Source organism: Haliotis rubra, unplaced genomic scaffold (genome assembly GCF_003918875.1).
Source record: "Haliotis rubra isolate DU_JTF1 unplaced genomic scaffold, ASM391887v1 Scf34, whole genome shotgun sequence".
Lineage (NCBI taxonomy): Eukaryota > Metazoa > Mollusca > Gastropoda > Lepetellida > Haliotidae > Haliotis > Haliotis rubra.
Genome location: NW_025767013.1, coordinates 3,200,445 through 3,220,720, shown reverse-complemented (window position 1 = coordinate 3,220,720; position 20,276 = coordinate 3,200,445). Strand labels below are relative to the sequence as shown.

Sequence of the window (20,276 nt, the reverse complement as noted above, 5' to 3'; positions counted from 1 at the left end):
AAACAACTTGGCTTGTTCTGTGTCGAAGATTGCTCCTATGAACTGAAGTCTGCGAAGTCGGTGTTAACTCCGACTTTTCGTGAATTGAGGAGCCACCCTAACTGTTTGAGCAGCCTGATGGTGAACTCCCGATGGATTTGAAGAACGCTTGGATCCTGTTGTGCCTGAATACAATCGCCGATATAGCTTTCGAAAGTCACCCCCGAGAATGTAGGAAACTGCTGATGGGTTTGGTCACCCGAGTAAAAAGCCACGGGCCAGAGATTCCAAATGGAAGGACGCTCCATTGGTAGTGATGGCCCCGGGCGGTGAACTCCTGAGATATTTCCGATGATCTGGGTGAATCGAATGTGCAGGTATGCGCCTTGAAGATCTAGGGATATGAGGAAATCCCTTCTTCAGAATTGAGCCGGAGAAGACTGACCGATACCATGCGAAAATGAGGTGGTTGTTGCAGGAATCGAGCTGTTGAATGTCTTCATATTGAAGATGAGACGAACTTGCTGGAGTTTTTCTTTGGCACCAGAAAAATCGGGAGTAAAATCCTGGAGTTATGCACACCTGATCTAGGTGTTCTATTGCATGTTTCTCCAGTAGAGTTTGGATTGTAGTCGAAAGGACTGCAGCCCCATCCAGAGGATATATTTGCTGCAAGGGTTGAGTGGTGAGGGTGGATCCCCGACCACAGGCAGTCGATAGCCGTGGAATGAGAGTCATTGTGACAAAAGGATCTCCCAGAACCTCCCAGTTGGGAGCAAACAGACCTAACCTCCTCCTACAGGGGAATCGAACACTGGAACCACCGGATCCGCAGAACCAATCCGAGCTCTGACTTCCGTGGAGTCACTGTTTGACTGTCTATGTCCAGTTCCCGTGTCGGGTCGATAGGGCGACGGATGCGAACCACGAAATGGCCTCCTGCCTCTGCCACGCAGCTTGAGAAGGCCCAAGTGCTTTCATACAGTCCCGAGGTCTGGGTTGGAAGGGTAATTAAAGCGTTCGGGCGATGCCGAATAGAATCTTGGAGCTGACTTTTTGCAATTCCAAGAGATCAACAGATACTTGAAATTGGTTAAGACGGTCCACCTTGGATGATGCGATTTCAGCAATAGCCCCACTGAACACCGTATCCCCCGACCATGGTTGACGAAATAATTCAGCCTTGAATCTATCTTCCCATGAGGAGAAATTCAACGGACCTCGGCCGCCAGATTGCAAGTAAATAGCCAAAAATGAGACAATTGCTCAAGACCACCTGAATTGGTCTAAAATCAGAGTCATACTACCCCTGATGTATGCGCCCTGGTCCAGATATGCATGGTTGACCGCCTCAACAGCCGCCAACAGCTGAAATAATGCAGCTAATGGCAGGGATAGCATGGCTAACCGTGAGTATCTAAGTGAGCTTAATTCCCTGTCTTCCACCAAATACGGCGAAATGGAACGCTTTGCCACAGACCATGGAAATGTCATCATCGACTGAAGGTGCCGCTGACCAAAGTTTCACACCATGAGTATGTGCCGTGGATGGTCTGAACCTTGAGCAGACAAACCATCCTTCGTCCCTTCTAAGCTTGTTGAAAGCCGCCAAGAGAAGAAGGCAATTGTTGAAGACATGGGCTTAGGGAAGTGTGATACTGGCAACATCTCTATTAGTCATGGCATAAGACGGTGGCCAAATCATCTGGAGATTTACTAAGAGGTAGCTGAAGTTTTTCAACTATCCAGGCTAACACGTGAGCCGGTTCAACAACATCAAAACTGCCATCAGGAGTGGAGATGTCTGACTGCCCAGGTGAAGGGAAAGTAGTCTGAGATCGAAGTCCGATCCCTCAAATCCTCGAACGATTATTGCTGGCACGCCAGACGATTGTTGAACATGTGAGGACGAGTGACACTGATTCCAAGCAGACGAACGCACGGCATGGTATCTAAATCCGGCGCTGGAGCCGAATCAATAGCAGGATTCCAAGACTCAGCAATAATCTGTGACCGGGCAAAATAGAAGTGGAAAGGCGGAAGGTGAACGCTGATCCACTGAAGCTTAACGCTGCCTAGCAGGTGAAACCACCCGCACAGAACGGCGCGCTGATTGATGTACTATCATGGGAAGGCACTGACCGTAAGACGCTACTAGCACAAGGCTGGCTAGAGGGGATATTCTGATTCCCCTGAGGTGAATGAGACCGATTTCTATTATCCCTCTGACGAAAGACACCAAGCCGTTAGGTGAACCGGATGGAAATGGCGAACCACTTCGACTAGGTGAGACTGAACGACTACGGAATCAAAACGCTGTGGTGAGTCGAACGGAAACACCTGTTGAGGTGAATTGAGTCGGAATGTGAAGCGGTTCGTCCCTGGTGAACCTATTTGAGTACGCGAAACAGTACGGCCAGAGGAACCCATTCGACTACGTGAATCAGTTCGATCAACTGAACTCATTCGAGGATGTTCTGGTGAGCCGGTTCGCCGTGGAGCCGGTTCGGCAGGGTGAGTCGGTTCGGGTGAGCCGGGTCGAGCCGCCTCGGGCGATGTGAGTCGCCTTCGCAGGGTGAGCCGGTTCGGTAAGGTGAGCCGGTTCGCTATGAGTCGGCTCGGCTGTGTGAGCCAGCTCGGCGATGTGAGTCGGTTCGCAAGGTGAGCCGGTTCGGCAGGTGAGCCGGTTCGCTATGTGAGTCGGCTCGAAGTGAACGAGACCTAGAACGACTTTGCCAGCCGTGGAAGAACGATTCAACCTTCGCACCAGATGGTGATTCAACTCGTGGGTGAATTGTTCCGCTTAGATGAAACCGTGGAATTAGGAGAACGGGTACGCTCCAACCGCCGATCCCCGCTTTGACGATGAATGCTTAGAAGTTCTCGGTCTGTGATCGCTCGAAGAAACAGACCTACGAGATAATGTAGATCGCAGGTCTGGCGTGAAGAAATATCGGTCGCTACTACCACCCTGGTACGCCCTGAGAACGTGAACTGGGTGAGGGAACTCCTCCCTAAAAGCCGCCTCACGCTCTCAGATAAATAGGAATCTGACGGTTGCCCATAAAATCTTCGCCAGGCGACGGCCGATTGAGAACGGTGAGCAGTGAGGGTGGGGCGATCTAAGCATTGTTTCTTAGCGGAGATGGACCAGACCCCGCAGAAATAGTCCTAGCCCTATCTGCCAAACGCCTGGCACAAGCACGCTTGTAAGATTTAAACGCCATTAGACAGACCTGAACACTTAGGACAGCTGCAGTGTCCCAGTCACAAGCACCCACACAATCAACACACGATGTGAGGGTCCCATGCTGAAAATACTTTATTACAACGGACGAAAACTTCCGCTTACTGGCCTTAACAGGCTTAACCATTTTGAGCAATTCTCTGATCGAAAATTTTCCACGCCCACTCAGTGGAGCCACAAGAAAGAGAATGAGTATGTGAGGTGATCACGCAGGAGGATCATGCGCATGCCTCGTGGCTGTCATGGACTAGTGAGCACCCACTGAGACAGGAAGGCATGCACAGCACGGGAGAGGGGCAAGGTAGGTCTTGAGCAAAGTTTTAATTGCTTTCCACTCATGGTCGAATGAAGAGAGAGAGGTGCAAGTCGTGAGATAGGATAAGTTTAAAAAACTTACAGTTTTTCACACCTGAATATAAATGTTTTTAACAAACTATCATTAGAACAGCCAGGTGTGCGAGTTGTATGTGTGAAATTTCAATTTCACTTCATTTTACCTAGTAATCAACAAGCGTGTGCAGTGAAATAGCATTTATTAGATTTTGTGTTAGAGGGAAATTCATCGGTCTCAAATGAAAGCAAACGGACTGTACACATGGTATACATATTTGCAGCTTATCTATATCATTTTTGTGGCTTGCGTGTATAGTGCTTGGTGTATCTGAGCACCATGTTTGTGGCTTGTGTGCATCACCTTAGTTGCTTGTGTGCAGCATGTTAGTGGCTTGTGTGCAGCATGTTCGTGACAGCATGTTAGTGGCTTGTGTGCAGCATGTTAGTGGCTTGTGTGCAGCATGTTTGTGGCTTGTGTGCATCACCTAAGTGGCTTGTGTGCATCACCTTAGTGGCTTGTGTGCAGCATGTTAGTGACAGCATGTTAGTGGCTTGTGTGCAGCACCTTAGTGGCTTGCGTGCAGCATGTTGGTGGCTTGTGTGCAGCATGTTAGTGGCTTGTCTGCAGCATGTAAGTGGCTTGTGTGCATCGTGTTAGTGGCTTGTGTGCATCTTGTTTGCATCGTGTTAGTGGCTTGTGTGCATCATGTTAGTGGCTTGTGTGCATCATGTTGGTGGCTTGTGTGCATCATGTTGGTGGCTTGTGTGCATCATGTAAGTGGCTTGTGTGCATCATGTTAGTGGCTTGTGTGAATCATGTTGGTGGCTTGTGTGCAGCATGTTGATGGCTTGTGTGCATCACCTTAGTGGCTTGTGTGCATCACGTTAGTGGCTTGTGTGCATGATGTTTGTGGCTTGTGTGCATGATGTTAGTGGCTTGTGAGCATGATGTTAGTGGCTTGTGTGCAGCATGTTAGTGGCTTGATGTTAGTGGCTTGTGTGCATGATGTTAGTGGCTTGTGTGCATGATGTTAGTGGCTTGTGTGCATGTTAGTGGCTTGTGTGCATGATGTTAGTGGCTTGTGTGCAGCATGTTAGTGGTTTGTGTGCATGATGTTAGTGGCTTGTGTGCAGCATGTTAGTAGCTTGTGTGCATGATGTTAGTGGCTTGTGTGCAGCATGTTAGTAGCTTGTGTGCATGATGTTAGTGGCTTGTGTGCATGATGTTAGTGGCTTGTTTGCATGATGTTAGTGGCTTGTGTGCATGATGTTAGTGGCTTGTGTGCATGATGTTAGTGGCTTGTGTGCATGATGTTAGTGGCTTGTGTGCATGATGTTAGTGGCTTGTGTGCATGATGTTAGTGGCTTGTGTGCATGATGTTAGTGGCTTGTGTGCATGATGTTAGTGGCTTGTGTGCATGATGTTAGTGGCTTGTGTGCATGATGTTAGTGGCTTGTGTGCATGATGTTAGTGGCTTGTTTGCATCATGTTAGTGGCTTGTGTGCATCATGTTAGTGGCTTGTGTGCATCATGTTAGTGGCTTGTGTGCATCAAGTTCGTGGCTTGTGTGCATCATGTTCGTGGTTTGTGTGCATCATGTTCGTGGCTTGTGTGCATCATGTTCATGGCTTGTGTGCATCATGTTAGAGGTTTGCATAACATTTGTGCATAATGTCTTTTTTCATGTGTATTTAGTGTGTAGCCTGTGTGCATCATGTGTGACTTGTCTTCCTCATGTTTGTAGTTTGTGAGCATCATGTTTGTGGCAAGTGTGTAGCCTGTAAGTCATGTTGGTGTACCATGTTTGCAGCTTGTGTTCAGCATGCACAAACCTTGTGAATAGCATGAGAAATGGTATGGATCTTCATTGAAAATAGCTTGTGTGAAGGGTTAAAATTTGATTCAGTTTATTTAACAAAACTGACTCTGTAATTACAGTTCAGTTCTGAAGGACTGTTTCATACTCACAGGTGGTAGATCATAGTACATCTGCAACTTTGTTTTTAGAGGTGCTATTTTCTGCTTCAGAGCCTGGAGCTCCTAAAACATAAAGAGAATTGCCAACATCTAAAAGGGACACTAGTAAACGCCATATTGATAGTAAATCAGTTTTGTCTCAGTTGTCTAAAAGTATTTGTAAAAGGTTCGTTACTGGATTAAACACATTTTGAAAATGTTACAAATCATAAAGACTTTAATAATATTGCACGAGTGAGATCTTTATCACTTTGGTTTACCTTCTAATTACTCCTGATTTCCACACCAGTGTCAGGTGGTACAGTGAAGGGTCACTGACTGATGAAATGAATGTGTTAATGTGATAAAGGTAGTACAACCAGGGATCAAAGATTGTAGTGATGAAGGGACATTACCTCTGATTTCTTCACCAGTGTCAGGTGGTACAGTGAAGGGTCACTGACTGATGAAATGAATGTGTTCATGTGATAAAGGTAGTACAACCAGGGATCAAAGATTGTAGTGATGAAGGGACATTACCTCTGATTTCTTCACCAGTGTCAGGTGGTACAGTGAAGGGTCACTGACTGATGAAATGAATGTGTTAATGTGATAAAGGTAGTACAACCAGGGGTCAAAGATTGTAGTGATGAAGGGACATTACCTCTGATTTCTTCACCAGTGTCTGGTGGTACAGTGAAGGGTCAAAGATTGTAGTGATGACTGACTGACTGAGTTTGGTTTTACGCCGCTTTTAGCAATATTCCAGCAACATCACAGCGGGGAACATCAGAAATGAGCTTCACACATTGTACCCATTGTAGTGATGAAGGGACATTACCTCTGATTTCTTCACCATTGTCTGGTGGTACAGCGAGGGGTCAAAGATTGTAGTGGTGAAGGGACATTACCTCTGATTTCTTCACCAGTGTCTGGTGGTACAACCAGGGATCAAAGATTGTAGTGATGAAGGGACATTACCTCTGATTTCTTCACCAGTGTCTGGTGGTACAACCAGGGTCAAAGATTGTAGTGATGAAGGGACATTACCTCTGATTTCTTCACCAGTGTCTGGTGGTACAACCAGGGTCAAAGATTGTAGTGATGAAGGGACATTACCTCTGATTTCTTCACCAGTGTCTGGTGGTACAGCGAGGGGTCAAAGATTGTAGTGGTGAAGGGACATTACCTCTGATTTCTTCACCAGTGTCTGGTGGTACAGCCAGGGGTCAGCTCCCACCCTGGTTAGTTCTGCCTGCCGGATTAAACAGTGGAAGATGTTAGGATTATACAAAACTTAGCTCATCCCATTACCAAACATGAAATAAGGATAACTGAAAGTGGAATATGTCAAACACAAATTCAATTTGACAGATTAAATGTGAAATCCTGATCAGTTTCCTTGCCTGGGTATGATTCGCGAATTGCTGAAACCTATGGTTGGATCGGTGTATTGGTGAGTCCCCACAGTAATAATTATGTGTCCATTTACATAGCACCAAACTCCACACCAGGTACGCTCATAGCACTAACAATGAATAGCACAGAACACTATCACCCTGGGCCTAAATTTTCGAAGCTCTCTTAGCGCTAAGATAGTCGTAAGTTAATGTTAATGTATGGCACTTACGACTGTCTTAGCTCTAAGAGAGCTTCAAAAATCTAGACCCTGGATAGTAAGCCTGTAACTATGTATTGCACACAACAAGGCCTATATTTCGTATCAGTTGGTCATAACTGTGATCAGTAGGCACCATTGACGACTGAGAAACCACAGAAGATATTTGCTTGTCTTGTCTTGATTATTTACAGTTTGTTAAATATTTTTTTATTATTACCAAGTGTGATGTTAAAAAACAAATAAACAAAACCTCCTTTAGAACATGGATCATGAGGATGCGAAGATTGGGGAGGCAAGAGCAAACACAGAACTCTTGGGATCTTATTCTTGTTGGCAAACCACTTAATTATGAAGAAAGAAGTTAACACAAAGTGGTCTACCTGAAGCTTCTGCATGGAGCCCTTGTACTGCTTGGCCTTGTCGATGAGGAAGCTCACTTTCTTCCGTCTCTTCTCAGTCTCTGGACGTTGAGTGACACTTTTCTCCTCCAGGTGATGGAGAGTTCTAGAAAATTAGATAACCTGTCATAGATGTACCCTCTTCATTGTTGTGTGCAGAGTGTTTTTAGGCCAAATAACATACTACTTTCATTCACACAGGAAACAATAATGGATTTTATCTGCATGTAACCCTGTTAAACGTTCAGGGGTCCTTGGGGTCTTCTTATACAAACATTCCACCCATGTAACCCCCTCTAATGAAGTTTTAAAAGCAGCTTCACCCGAATGTCTCATTTAAAAGAGCTATTGGAGCATGTACAAGTAATGAGTGAGTGAGTGAGTTTAGTTACACACCACACTCAGCGATATTCCAGCTATATGGCGGCGGTCTGTAAATAATCGAGTCCGGACCAGACAATCCAGTGATCAACAGCCTGAGCATCGATCTACGCAATTGGGATACGATGCCATGTGCCAACCAAGTCAGCCAGCCTGATCACCTGATTCCGATAGTCACCTCTTTTGACAAGCATGGGTTACTGAAGAAAAATTCTAGCCCGGATCTTCATGGGTCTTACAAGTAATGAGAAGGATAGGTGCATATCATAGTGTCAAAATGTTTAGAGTCCTCTAGCTTAAATTATATCTGGATAATATTTTCAGTACATCTGGTCTTCAATGTGGACTTGTACAAGCTGATATCACAAGACTGAAAAATATTATTCTGGACACAGGCTGTAGACTGACTGACTGAGTTTAGTTTTACGCCGCTTTTAGCAATATTCCAGCAATATCACGGCGGGGGACACCAGAAATTGGCTTAACACATTGTGCCCATGTGGGGAATCGAACCTGGGTCTTCGGCGTGACGAGCCAACGCTTTAACCACTAGGCTACCCCACCACCTACAGGCTGTAGACAACTGGCTAAAGCAGCATATAGATAGTGCTGCCTCTACCTGTTTCTCAGTCCTATCACAGAGGCCAATTTGAAGGGTTAAAGGAGACCACATTTAAAGCCCTTCCCTCATAAAGGATCTTAATTAAGTTGACTCCAATTCAATGGACACTTGACACAAAAGTACATCTTTCTGTAGACACAGTAGGAATTGGATCTGGCACTCAGACTATGGATTATCTGGAAAGTTATTTGTACCAAGAACCCACATACTTGAGCAAGGAGTTGTACTTGTGCAGGGCAGACTTTGACTTTTGTGTGAACTCAGCCAGACATCGCTCCTCCTGTGTCTTGGTCTCGGCCGTCTTTGTCAGCTCACTAGAGAGGTTCTGGAGAGCCAGTAGGTAGCTACAATATACATACAAGCTGCAACATTAACAAGGAAGCTCAACTGATAGGCATTTCGTTAGAGTTGATTGATTGATAGAGTTGATTGAGTGAGTGAGGTTTTACACCGCTTTTAGCAATATTCCAGCAATATCATGACAGGGGACACCAGAAATGGGCTTCATACATTGTGCCCATGTGGGTAATCGAATCCGGGTCTTTGGCGTGGGCATTTCTTAGAAGATCAATAATGTAATTTTCTGAGTAAAATTGATATTTTATACTTATCCTGACTCATGCTCTTTTGCTTGTCCCCTTCCTCTTGCGAACATAGTGGAACACTTGTATCTCCTTAATTGAAGCTCCCTTCAATGTAAAATCACTAATTGGTACTCACCCACGAGTTACCTCCCCTGCCGTAAGCTCGGGAACAGGTGTCGCCACCCTCTGGCCTCATGCTTCACTCTCTCCTGATTTTATGAGCCCAACACTTGAATTTACAGGAAATCCAAAGTGTTATGTGGGGAGGATGGGAGGGAAGTAACCTCATGAGTCAGGATAAGTATAAAATATCAATTTTACTCAGAAAATTACATATTTTTCCTTATCCTGACTCATGCTCTTTGCTTGTAGAATCCAATCGAGAGGTGGTGGGTAAACAGAATACTTTGGATTAATTAGTGATTTAAGTAAGGATATTGTAATAACCCCTCTTGAACTTCATAAGGCATTGAGACTTAGGATATTTCCTTATAATAAGCCATGGAGATATATACACTATAAGTGGGGTATTACCTTACTAATATACTGATATATCAATATATATATATAAACTGCTACTCTAACGAGCTGTACACTGAATATAACTCAGTATGAGCTTAAGGTTGAATAACCTAAGCTAAATATGTACATAGCCCTAGAACTCCATGGAGTTATAAGCTAGTGAATATATGTATCATATATCTAATAATCTTCGTGGGGTGAATATTAACGCCTCTGAGGGACTGTCAATTGCTGAGCTTGTAGGGACCAAAGGACCAAAATGATGAATGCCAGAGACGCCCTCGGTGGTGATATCTCTGAGATAGTGATTAGCAAACACCATGTTAGATTTCCAAAAGCATCCTTCCATAATTGTATTCAATGAACAGTTACCATGAAGGGCGCAGGTGGATGCCAATGCCCTGATTTCATGAGGATTTGATGCTGTTGAGGGTCCAGTCCTGCTGCCTTATAGGCTGCGAAATGACAGTTCTTATCCATATTGATATGGTGGTGCGAGACTTCTGTCTGATTTGTGGCGATAACGGGATGAACAATCTTCTGAGCGATCTTAGCTTTGTTTTGGAACGACGTAAATAGATTATGAGAGCTCGTTACTGGGCATAGAGATAAGTCCAATGTATCTTGAGATCCAAGAATTGAGGATAGCAGCGAGGGATGTGAAATAACCTGTCTGGTTGACCTGGTAGTTGATTTTTTAGCGATGAAATCCCATCTTAATCCCAGGTGCTTGTCTTTTGATTTTCATCAAACTGTATCCTCTCATAATCTAGAGCATGAATTTCAGATATTCTGGCTGCCGTGGCTAGCGATAACAGGAAGACTGTTTTCTGTGAGAGAAATTCAAACGTTGTCGATTCCAATGGTTCGTAATCCTCACTTGTGAGGTGTCGTAAAACTACATTCAGATCCCAAGCTGGCGGGAATTTCCTTTTGGTCCTCCAATCGGAAAGCACGTAGTAAGGCCAGTAACTCTGGTGTTCTTGTTAATTTAACACCCGTTCTCATAGAAATCACAGAACTAAGCGCGGCAAGATATGTTGACAATGTCGAGCCTTTTAAATGTTTGTTTTGCCGTAAGTAACACAAATAGTCTGCCACTTGAGGATGCGAGCATCTCTCGCTGTAAAACCCTTTGTTTGTTGCATAATTTTGAAACTTTGCCACTTGTCATCGCATAAAGTTACGCTGTTGAGTATCGTAAAGGCAAAGCGTGACCGCTTTTGCCGCCCTGGTAGAATATCCTCTCTTGTTTAAACACATTTTAATACAGTCCATACATTGCGAAGTTTGAATACTTCTGGGTTTCTGTGCACCTGTTTGGTGTGAGGATGTATTAACAGGTTTACGCGCGCTACAGGGTAGTTCTAGTGCCGGTTGACCGATATCTTGTATTAAGGCGGAAACCACGTTCTGGCCGGCCAATAGGGCGACCAAAGTGAGTTGTAGGCTCTGGCGTTTGGTTGATTTTCTGTAATACTAGAGGTATTATTGCTGGGGCGGAAACGCCGCGACGCATTGAGGCCTTCCCATGAAATGCTTAGAGCGCCTGTTGCCCATGCTTGTGGGTCTGGCACTGGTGACACGAATGTCGGTAGTTGATTGTTGAACCTTGTGGCGAATAGATCTACTAGCGGCGCTCCTATTTGCTTGATTATCTGTGCAAATATCTCTGTATTGAGCATCCATTCTGTCGTGACGGTAGATGTGGCGAGAGTGCGTCTGCTAGTATATTCCTGGCTCGGGGATGTGGCATGCTTTGACATGTAGATTTAGATCTTGGATTAATTCGAACAGTTGAAAGGTTAAATTCAAAAGGTTCGGCGATCTCGTTGAGCCTTGTCTGTTCACATAAAACGCCACTGTCGAGTTGTCGGTATGTATCATCAGGTGCGCATTCTGTAGAATGTTGCTCCAATGTCTTATGGCGTTGATTACAGCTTTCATCTCTAATGCGTTTATGTGGAGTTTGCTTTCTAGCTGAGTCCATAACCCTGATGCCGTCCGGTTGGAGAGATGAGCTCCCCAACCTTGGAGCGACGCGTCTACATATAGATGGGTCTTGAATTCCTGCTCTGCTAAACAAATCCCTTCGCAGACATTCGATTTCTTTGTCCACCATAATAGATGAGGTCTGAGATGTATCGGTAGACTGAATGGTTGTAGGTCGTCGAGATGTGTATTGACGAAGACCTGTAACGGACGTAACTGTAATCTGCCTATGACTGTCAAGTCTTGGGCTGATGTTAGAAGACCTAGTAAGCTCTGCCATTGTCGAAGTGGTAGCGGTGACAGTAGAGCTGGTGGAATGATCTGTTGGATCTTGAGCCAACGGTCTTCTGGTACGACTATACGGTTGAGATTGGTGATAAATCGGATTCCTAGGAATTGCAGATCTTGCGATGGTACTAGGTCCGACTTGTGTAAGTTTACTAACCATCCCAGCTGTGTTAGTAGCTTTATGATGTAGTTTAACTGTAGTTTGAGATGCTGTGGATCTTGATCTACTTGTATCCCGTCGTCGAGGAAGAACGCACTGCGTAGCCCTTGACGATGTAGATAGATAACAATCGGTTTCGTTATCCTCGTGAATAACCATGGGGCTGATGCTATTCGAATGGGAATTACTTTCCACTGGTAATGTAACCCGTCTAAGCGTAAACCGAAGGTATTTCCTGGATTCGGGATGTATTGGGATGTGCAGATAAGCATCTTGTAGATCTATACTGCCCATGTAGTCCATGGGGCGAATCATCTGCCGTAGCTGCGGTAGATGTAGCATAGTGAACCTGGGTGGTTTGTTTAAGTAAGTCTTGTTGAAGAAGCTCATGTTGTAAATGAGTCTGTATTTCTCCTTGAGTTCTTCTTGGGTACTAGGAAAACTGGGAGTAGAAACCTGGTTCGATGTTTCCTTGCTCTATTACTTCTATGGCCTGCTTGGTTAGGAGTAATGTAACCGCCTCTCTTAACTTTAGTAGTTGTTGTGCCTCTACCTCGAACTTGTGAGGGTTGACTGTTAGTGGAGGCTTGGCCTGTAGTGGGATCACGAAATCCGTTGAAGAATGTTGGAGACATAGGTGTCTTGAAGTATTCCCCAGTTTTCCCAGTGTAGTTGAAGACGTCCACCCACTTGTGACGGTTGTACTGGAACGGCTGGGGGTGGAAGACTCCAGTCGTTCCGAACCTGTCTTTCAGCGCTTATAGTTGCGGGGAACCTCTGGGTGTCCTGCCTCGTCCTGACCCTCCTCTATAGTTTGCCATATGGGCGCGAAAAGAATCTCTTCCCCTGGAACTGGCAATCTTCCTGTCTCTAGCTCTTTGTAGGCCCGTGAATTTAGATCTCCCTGAGTATCTTTGTGAAGTCTGTCGAATGACACTGGCTAGCGTGTCCATCGATTTAATCATCAGGACTTCTCTAGAATCCTTGGTGACTTCTTTGGAGACTGTGTCTATTCCTCCGTCAAATATGGATGGGGAAGACCACGGGGCTGTATATAGTGGAGCTGTAAAGTTCTCACCCCAGTTGCAGGAAGCTAGGAGGCCTTGACGACGAGCTAAGGTCAGTGCTGCTGAGACAGACGCCAGATGATCTGTTAAAACTGCTGGTCCTTCTTTTGCATCAGTAGGGCCGAGTAAATCATTCTGTCATCTTCAGAGGTCGGTGTTCAAATCTGGAGATAAGTGTCTCATTTATTGTTCTAGATCTATTTAGACCGAAGAACATGCATACTGGCCATGGTTTCTATCTGAACCAATTTCCGATCATCAATCTTGTAGTACTTGTTCTTGGCATCGGAGATCAGCTTATAGTTCTCATCGATGTCTTGCGCTTTGAAGAAGGGTTCCATATTATGCGTGGAGAACTTCTTGGCGCTGAAATTTGGCAGATGTGGCGTCTGAACCTTTGTGGCTTTGTTAAATGCTGTATCTAGGTTCTGAGGTACCGCCTCAATCGGGTCGATTGGGGGTAGTGTAATAGCATCTGCGTCATCTTCTTTCATCAGATAAGTCTGCGCCTTATTGCCACTCTTGGAAGGTGATGAGAGATCTAGATTATTGACCATCCAATATCTTATCTCTGCATCTGAGAAAATAATTCCTCCATCATCTTCCATTCCATCATCATAGATAAGAGGTTGTTGCTCTTCTGATGTAGGGCTGTGTGGCTCTATCTCTATATCGTTTGACGCTTGTGGAGATCTAGTTGTAGGCTTATGTGCAGACCTGTGAGGTGATCGACGTGGTGATCGGCGAGGTGATCGTCTTGGTGATCTATATCGATAGGTTGACCTTCTTGGCGATCTATGAGGGACTGATAGCTTCGGCTGCTCTTGTGTAGTCCCTTGCTGATCTTTTAGATGAAGACGATCTGGGTTCAGGTGTCGCTTCGCGAACGCCGCTAAGCGAAGCCATTATCGTCGGTCCTGGGGAACGATGATATGACCTTCGCGAAGGCTTGCGTGTGGTCTGGTGATCAGATTCCATATCTGAGTATGACGCCGAAGAAGGTGATGATTCTTCCGGCCTTCGCGAAGGCCTTCGCGAAGGCTGTACATCTGGGTCCTTCGTCGAGGTGGTCTGTGACTTCCTTCGCGAAGGCTGCATTGTCGTGGCTGCTACGTTGACAGATGGTGCCCCTGGGGTGCTGTCTACGTTGGAGCCTTCGCTAAGGCTCGGACCCTGGGATGGCTGCTTCTCCAGTCTATAGTGGCCTTCCATCATAATCATGATCTGTTTCATAAGATCGTTTGGGATGATCTGCGACGTAGTAGATGGTGCCCTTTCTGCTGTGTTAGCGGTGGGGCCCTCAGCGATCTCGTCTGACATCAGTGTAGAGGCATCAGGCTGCTTGTTGATCTCTGCTGACGTCACTGTCGCTGTCACTGGTCGCTTCTTGTGGCGTATGTCGGGTATGATGATCGGCTGGTCATCGTAGAGGCCCAATTCTGCTGCTGGAACGATCTCGTCTGAGAAAGTTCTCGATGACTTCGTAGATTTCCCTTTGGAGGAAGACGCTGCCCTGGGGGTACGAAGTCTGCGTTGAGAAGACGTTGAGGCCCTCTTGGACTTTGTCTGCGATGACTGGATGTCTGGAGAGGCCGGTTAAGCTTCTTAGAGGTGACGGACTGCATCCCACGTCCCTCTTCCGATGGGGTCTCAAGCAGAACACCAGACGGGAGGGATCACTTTCGACAGCAGTTGACTGGATGGGCAATCCGACGTATCGGCCATGTCTACACCTAGTTTGCGTGACCTATCTGCAACACGCGTCTCAAGACGCAAAGATGGTATTTATCAAAGGCAGAATTGGTTAAATTTATGCAGTAACTGCAGCGTGAGTCAAACGCACAAAGGCGTAGTACAACTAGGGCATACCACATGCCGGATCCGCGAGCGAAAACGTAATCTACAAATAGTACAGTTTTTCATCAATGTAAAACTAGCTGAACAATCACGAACTCACATTGAATAAACAGTAGAAATACGATTAATTATTAACGCAAATAACTGAAGGATACTAGCTATACCTTTATAGTAAACTATAAAAGGTAACTAACTAAGAAAAACCAAAGGATATAGTGTGTAAGGAGACACAGGCGCTCTCACATCCTGCTCACTGGGCGAAGAAGGAGAGAGTGAAGCATGAGGCCAGAGGGTGGCGACACCTGTTCCCACGCTTACGGCAGGGGAGGTAACTCGTGGGTGAGTACCAATTAGTGATTTTACATTGAAGGGAGCTTCAATTAAGGAGATACAAGTGTTCCACTATGTTCGCAAGAGGAAGGGGACAAGCAAAAGAGCATGAGTCAGGATAAGGAAAAATATGGATGACTTGTAGGGAGATTTGGGTATACATCCTTATACTTCGTCAAGCAAGACATAAACATGATAAATCAACACATTTGAAAAAAAATCAGACAGTTTGGTTTGTTTCTTCTCAACTGATGATTCAAGAGCAATTTTCTCGGTGACACTTTTTAAATTGTCAATGTGGGACAGAAAGTGTGTCTCGCTAGACGAAGCAAAGTGCTTCATTTCCATGCACATTTTGAGCAAGTCTCTCATTGTCATGGAGGACTGCTTCTCTGGAACCTCTGTCTCTTTGTCGGAGAAAGAATGCACTGTCTTCTTCCTTGGGTGTTGCCGTCAGCAGTTGATCCTCCCACTCTGGCGTGTCAGGGTTTTCTGTTGGAATGGCCATGTCACTGATGACAAAATCTGCTGTCGTCATGTAAGGGGAGAGAGTGGTGATGAGACTAGACAGGGGAATGTGTCGTCATCTTCGTCATCACTTTCCTTCCTGATTGGACTGGCATCAAAACCCCAGGAGACAAAGTACTTCCTAATGGTGTCTACCGACGTCTCTCGCCATACTATTGAAATCCAGTGAACTGCAACCAGCACTGTGATGGATTTTGCCAACTCATCTGCCGAGCCAATCTCTTCCATTCTTGTAATGAGGGACTTCATGAAATATGATTTGTATCTGACTTTAAAAGCTGAATAATACCTTGGTCAAGAGGTTGTAACACTGATGTGGTATTTGCAGGCAAAAACTTGAGTGCAACATTGCTGAGTGACACATCCCTTATGAGTGACAGGTGTAAACTCACTAATTACGTGTACAAGTATACCCATACTGAATGAAGAATAAATTATCTTTGTCGGCAACCATAGTTTCAACGCAGGATTAACTGGTGACAATACACATCTGGCCAACACCTCACCACGCGCCGGATTAGGCAGCGCTGATTACTATATAAACACACATAATCGGGCGGCTCATTTCATGCCAAGATCTGGAAATTGGAATTGACAGCTGCCGGATTGTAGAGCTTTTAAATGATGATAAATGTACTAGCCACGGACGGGACTGAGAGTTTATGCTGGTGTTGACAACTTGCCATTTTAAAAAGTATTAGCATCATGTTTTGAAAGATTTCATACACTAATTTTCAGTATACAAGTCCATCCCCAACTCACCTTGTGTCGGAGGCATCTCGGACATCCAAGAGAAGGGCAAGGTTGGCGAGAGTGCGAAGGCTGGTCAAGCCTGACTGGGACAAACATCCCTGACTGAGGTTCATATCCTTCACTATTCGAGACAGTCTCTGACCTGAAACATAGTAAATGGTTTTCGTGAAGGGAGGACAGCATGTTTCAGAGAGAGCCTCTCAGCTTAAGCACAAAAATTGGTTTCTGTTTGGAGAGGAAGTTGGAAAGCAAAGCTACAGATAGAAATCTACAATGTGCATTGAAAGTAATCTTATCAAGTGTACACCATTACTGCTGGGTAGTGATGTAGGTAGCAGGCCAACCAATACAAATCAGTGCATAAATTGCTCTTGTTATTTAGGATGAATGTAAATAACATACTATCTTCTGAAAGCATGTGCAAGAGGTACTTTAAGTCATTGATTAACTGATTTTGGTTTTACTAAATATATAATTGTTGAGTTTCTGTCGACGATGGAAATGCTAAGGATTTGTGCAGGTCAAACATCCTGGTATGATGTTCAGGTTGGGGATACCCCTATCTAGTGTATATGGACCCATCCTGGGTATTACACCCCAACTAAGTGAATAAACGCGCCCTATCGAGCCCATAAAACGGCAATCTCACCATCCGCGGCGCTCACACGGAACGTCGCGCAGTATGGTGAGGTTATTTTTGCTTAGTACGGTATTCCTTCTAACCATACCCCATGCATCAACAGTCCCACATTGCCTCCATCAGCGCTACGCTATCGGTAAACATGACCACTATCACAACATTCTGAATCAAAAATGGCCCTAGTTCCACCAGTATTGACAACACAGCAAACATTTTCAACACACACATCGCCCTTATCCCCTGCAACACACCACGTACCTCACCATGCGTCGTCCTCGTTGCTATCCAGTAATGGCGGCCGCTGACTGCACGTCATCACTCAAAGTACACAAATCTACGGAGGGCAAAAGGGACACATTCCATTTTCGCCAAGGGACATAACTCTTGCAATGACATTGATGATTTTATGCGAAAAAACACTTCACAATGTAACAATGACACCGACAGAGGTTCTAAAGGTGAAAAATCAACTAGCAAACCAGTACTTACACATGTCATTGCTGCTCACACATGACATACATGTCATAGACCACAAACACAAGTGCACACAACTAATAATTAACTGATCTCATAGAGTAATGGACTTGACAATGTTATGTGCTGGCAAGCATACATTATATACCCACTAATAACAGTAACATTTGGTGAAGGATTAACATAATGTGAGCATATGAAATTCATGAACTGTCGCGTTATGACTTATTGTGTATTTTGCTGATTTTGCAGATGTAACAAATGTATTCAACAAACATCAACATGCCAAAGAGAAAAATTAATAACTGCAGCTGTCGTTCACATGACAAATATACAAGTCATTCCTCTGCATACAAAGTGTCAAAGATTTCATCACGTGTTCATCCGAAATCTATCATAGATTGTTTAAAGGCTACTGGAGATTTGACACATGATAGTACTTATATATGTACTGGCTGTGCAAATCATGCAAAAGACAATCTCTCAAAAGAAACACAAAATCCTTCTGTAAAAGAAGTGATAAATGCCATAGAACATTCAAGACTTTCTGACGACGAGTTCCATGATTTAATCTCAGCAATTGGTTCATCTCTACATGCCTGCATCAACACAGAAACTGACCAAATGCGCAATGTGTATAAAGACAAAGATTTCTTGCACAAACTTGATTGTAAAAAATGGCTTCGAAATAGGAACAGACATTTAATTACTTTACTTTGCACGATGTCGAACCATCACATTGAGGATGAGAGTGACCCCCAGAATAGGAAAAAAAACATTCTGATGGCCAGAATTATTGAAAATCTTTGCTACATGTCGTGTGGGAACCTAATAGCTCCATTGGCATTTACCATTAACATACTTCAATATTTTCTCACAGGGAGTAAAAGTGCCACCACTTTGAATAATCATGTGTCACCTTCCGGATCTTACACAACCAATGCCAATTGGTTAGACAACATTTGTAGTCCAAATACATGTCCAACAGAAGGCTCTGTCATGGTATTTTTTGATAATAACCAAAAGGTGGAAAGAAACTGGAATGTTTCCCTCAATTACAAAACGAAATGTAGTGTAACAACAAATGTCATTTACATCCGCAACCCTACTTGTTCCATACAAACTCAACTGTCATTCTCCCCATACCTTTGGTTGCACACCGTTGACACTGAAGATAAACTTGGACCCTTACTTGACCAATATTCTACAAATTGTGTAAAATTATTGGACAATGTCATACACGATTTCTTACAAACAAGAATAGATGCTATCAAATTAGAACAAAGATTGGAGAATGGAGTGTTTGTTGATCCTGTGGATGCACATAGGCATACAGTACAAGATTGTGCCAAGAAGGAATCCGATGATCCATATGCTTTTATCCCTGAATGTCATCCAGTCCCTCATCCCTTGATAAGTCTTGGTGATCCCGTGATGGTAAACCCCAATGGTTACCAAAGTGTCGAAGAGGTGTTAACATGCATTGAAAATCAGACAGGATTGGGAAAGGACAGGGAGTGGGTTACCGTTGGTTGTGATGGGTCACCATACAACATTGTGGCGAACATTATCAGCAAATGGATGATTTGCCCAGTCTGTCAAATGGAGTTCAGGGGAGGGGAGCACCAACTTCTTAATCATGTTCAACACGTGCATTCCAACCAGACAATTGAATTTGAAAAATGTTTTAAATTCCCAAACTTGTGCGTGGTTCCTGGCCTGGGCCATTTAGAAATGAATATGGTAAAGGCATTATTCAAACTGCTGTGGAAGCCATTTCTCAAACATATTGCCATTTTAAATGGTTTCCGATCACCAAATGCTTTAAAGTTTGCTGAAGCATGCACAAACCATCATAAATCATGGCAGTTCATCATGATCTTTCTTTTTGGAAGTTTAGATGAGTTCATTACGTCCTTCATTCGTCAAGATGTACACAATACCTCACATGTGAATGCATCTACCTTCCTGGACAACATGAAAGACACTAAAAATCCTAATCACAAGTTCCTATGGAATGTCTTGTTGAAATTTGTGATCCCATTGTTCATATTCCGGTCAGCAGTGCGCCGAAACAACCCTGCTCTCATATTGGCATCCAAGCATGTAATGAGTAATCTGTTTTATGGCATGAACAATACAACATATCAACAGATAATGTTCCGAGACGAGACTCTGCGATGTTTAGCACCTCCAGAGGTATTGAAACACATACAAGAATGTGAAGTAGTTTCACAGTCCAGACACAAGAGCAAAGGAGAGGGGGGAGACTTTGTCTTGGAGTCTTGGAACCGACGTATCAAGATGTGGATACCTCCGGGGGTACCAAGTGAGCAGACATGGAGGCGTAGTTGTCGCAATCTAGAGAGACTGGAGCAGGTATATTTTTCCAACCTAGGTCCTCAAAACTGATTATTTATTCATACAATGATCCTATAATCATCCATGGTTCTATTTCTATCTGATATGAACTGGGTTTGCAGGTGTCACTGGTTGGTGTATTTTGGCGGAACAAGTATTATATGTGTAATATCTGATTCAAT

At 44.4% G+C, this 20,276-nt stretch overlaps 1 protein-coding gene across 1 annotated transcript; it reads right to left on the bottom strand.

Moving 5' to 3' along the window:
* Positions 1 to 5,492: 5,492 nt before the first annotated feature.
* Positions 5,493 to 17,622, bottom strand: LOC124284571 (HAUS augmin-like complex subunit 1). Its single transcript, XM_046720665.1, has 6 exons — positions 17,598 to 17,622; positions 16,629 to 16,818; positions 8,748 to 8,882; positions 7,518 to 7,641; positions 6,706 to 6,771; positions 5,493 to 5,600 (listed from the first exon to the last, which is right to left on the bottom strand). The coding sequence occupies exons 1-6, from the start codon at positions 17,620 to 17,622 to the stop codon at positions 5,493 to 5,495; spliced, it is 648 nt and encodes a 215-aa protein (XP_046576621.1).
* Between the last annotated feature and the right edge of the window lie 2,654 nt (positions 17,623 to 20,276).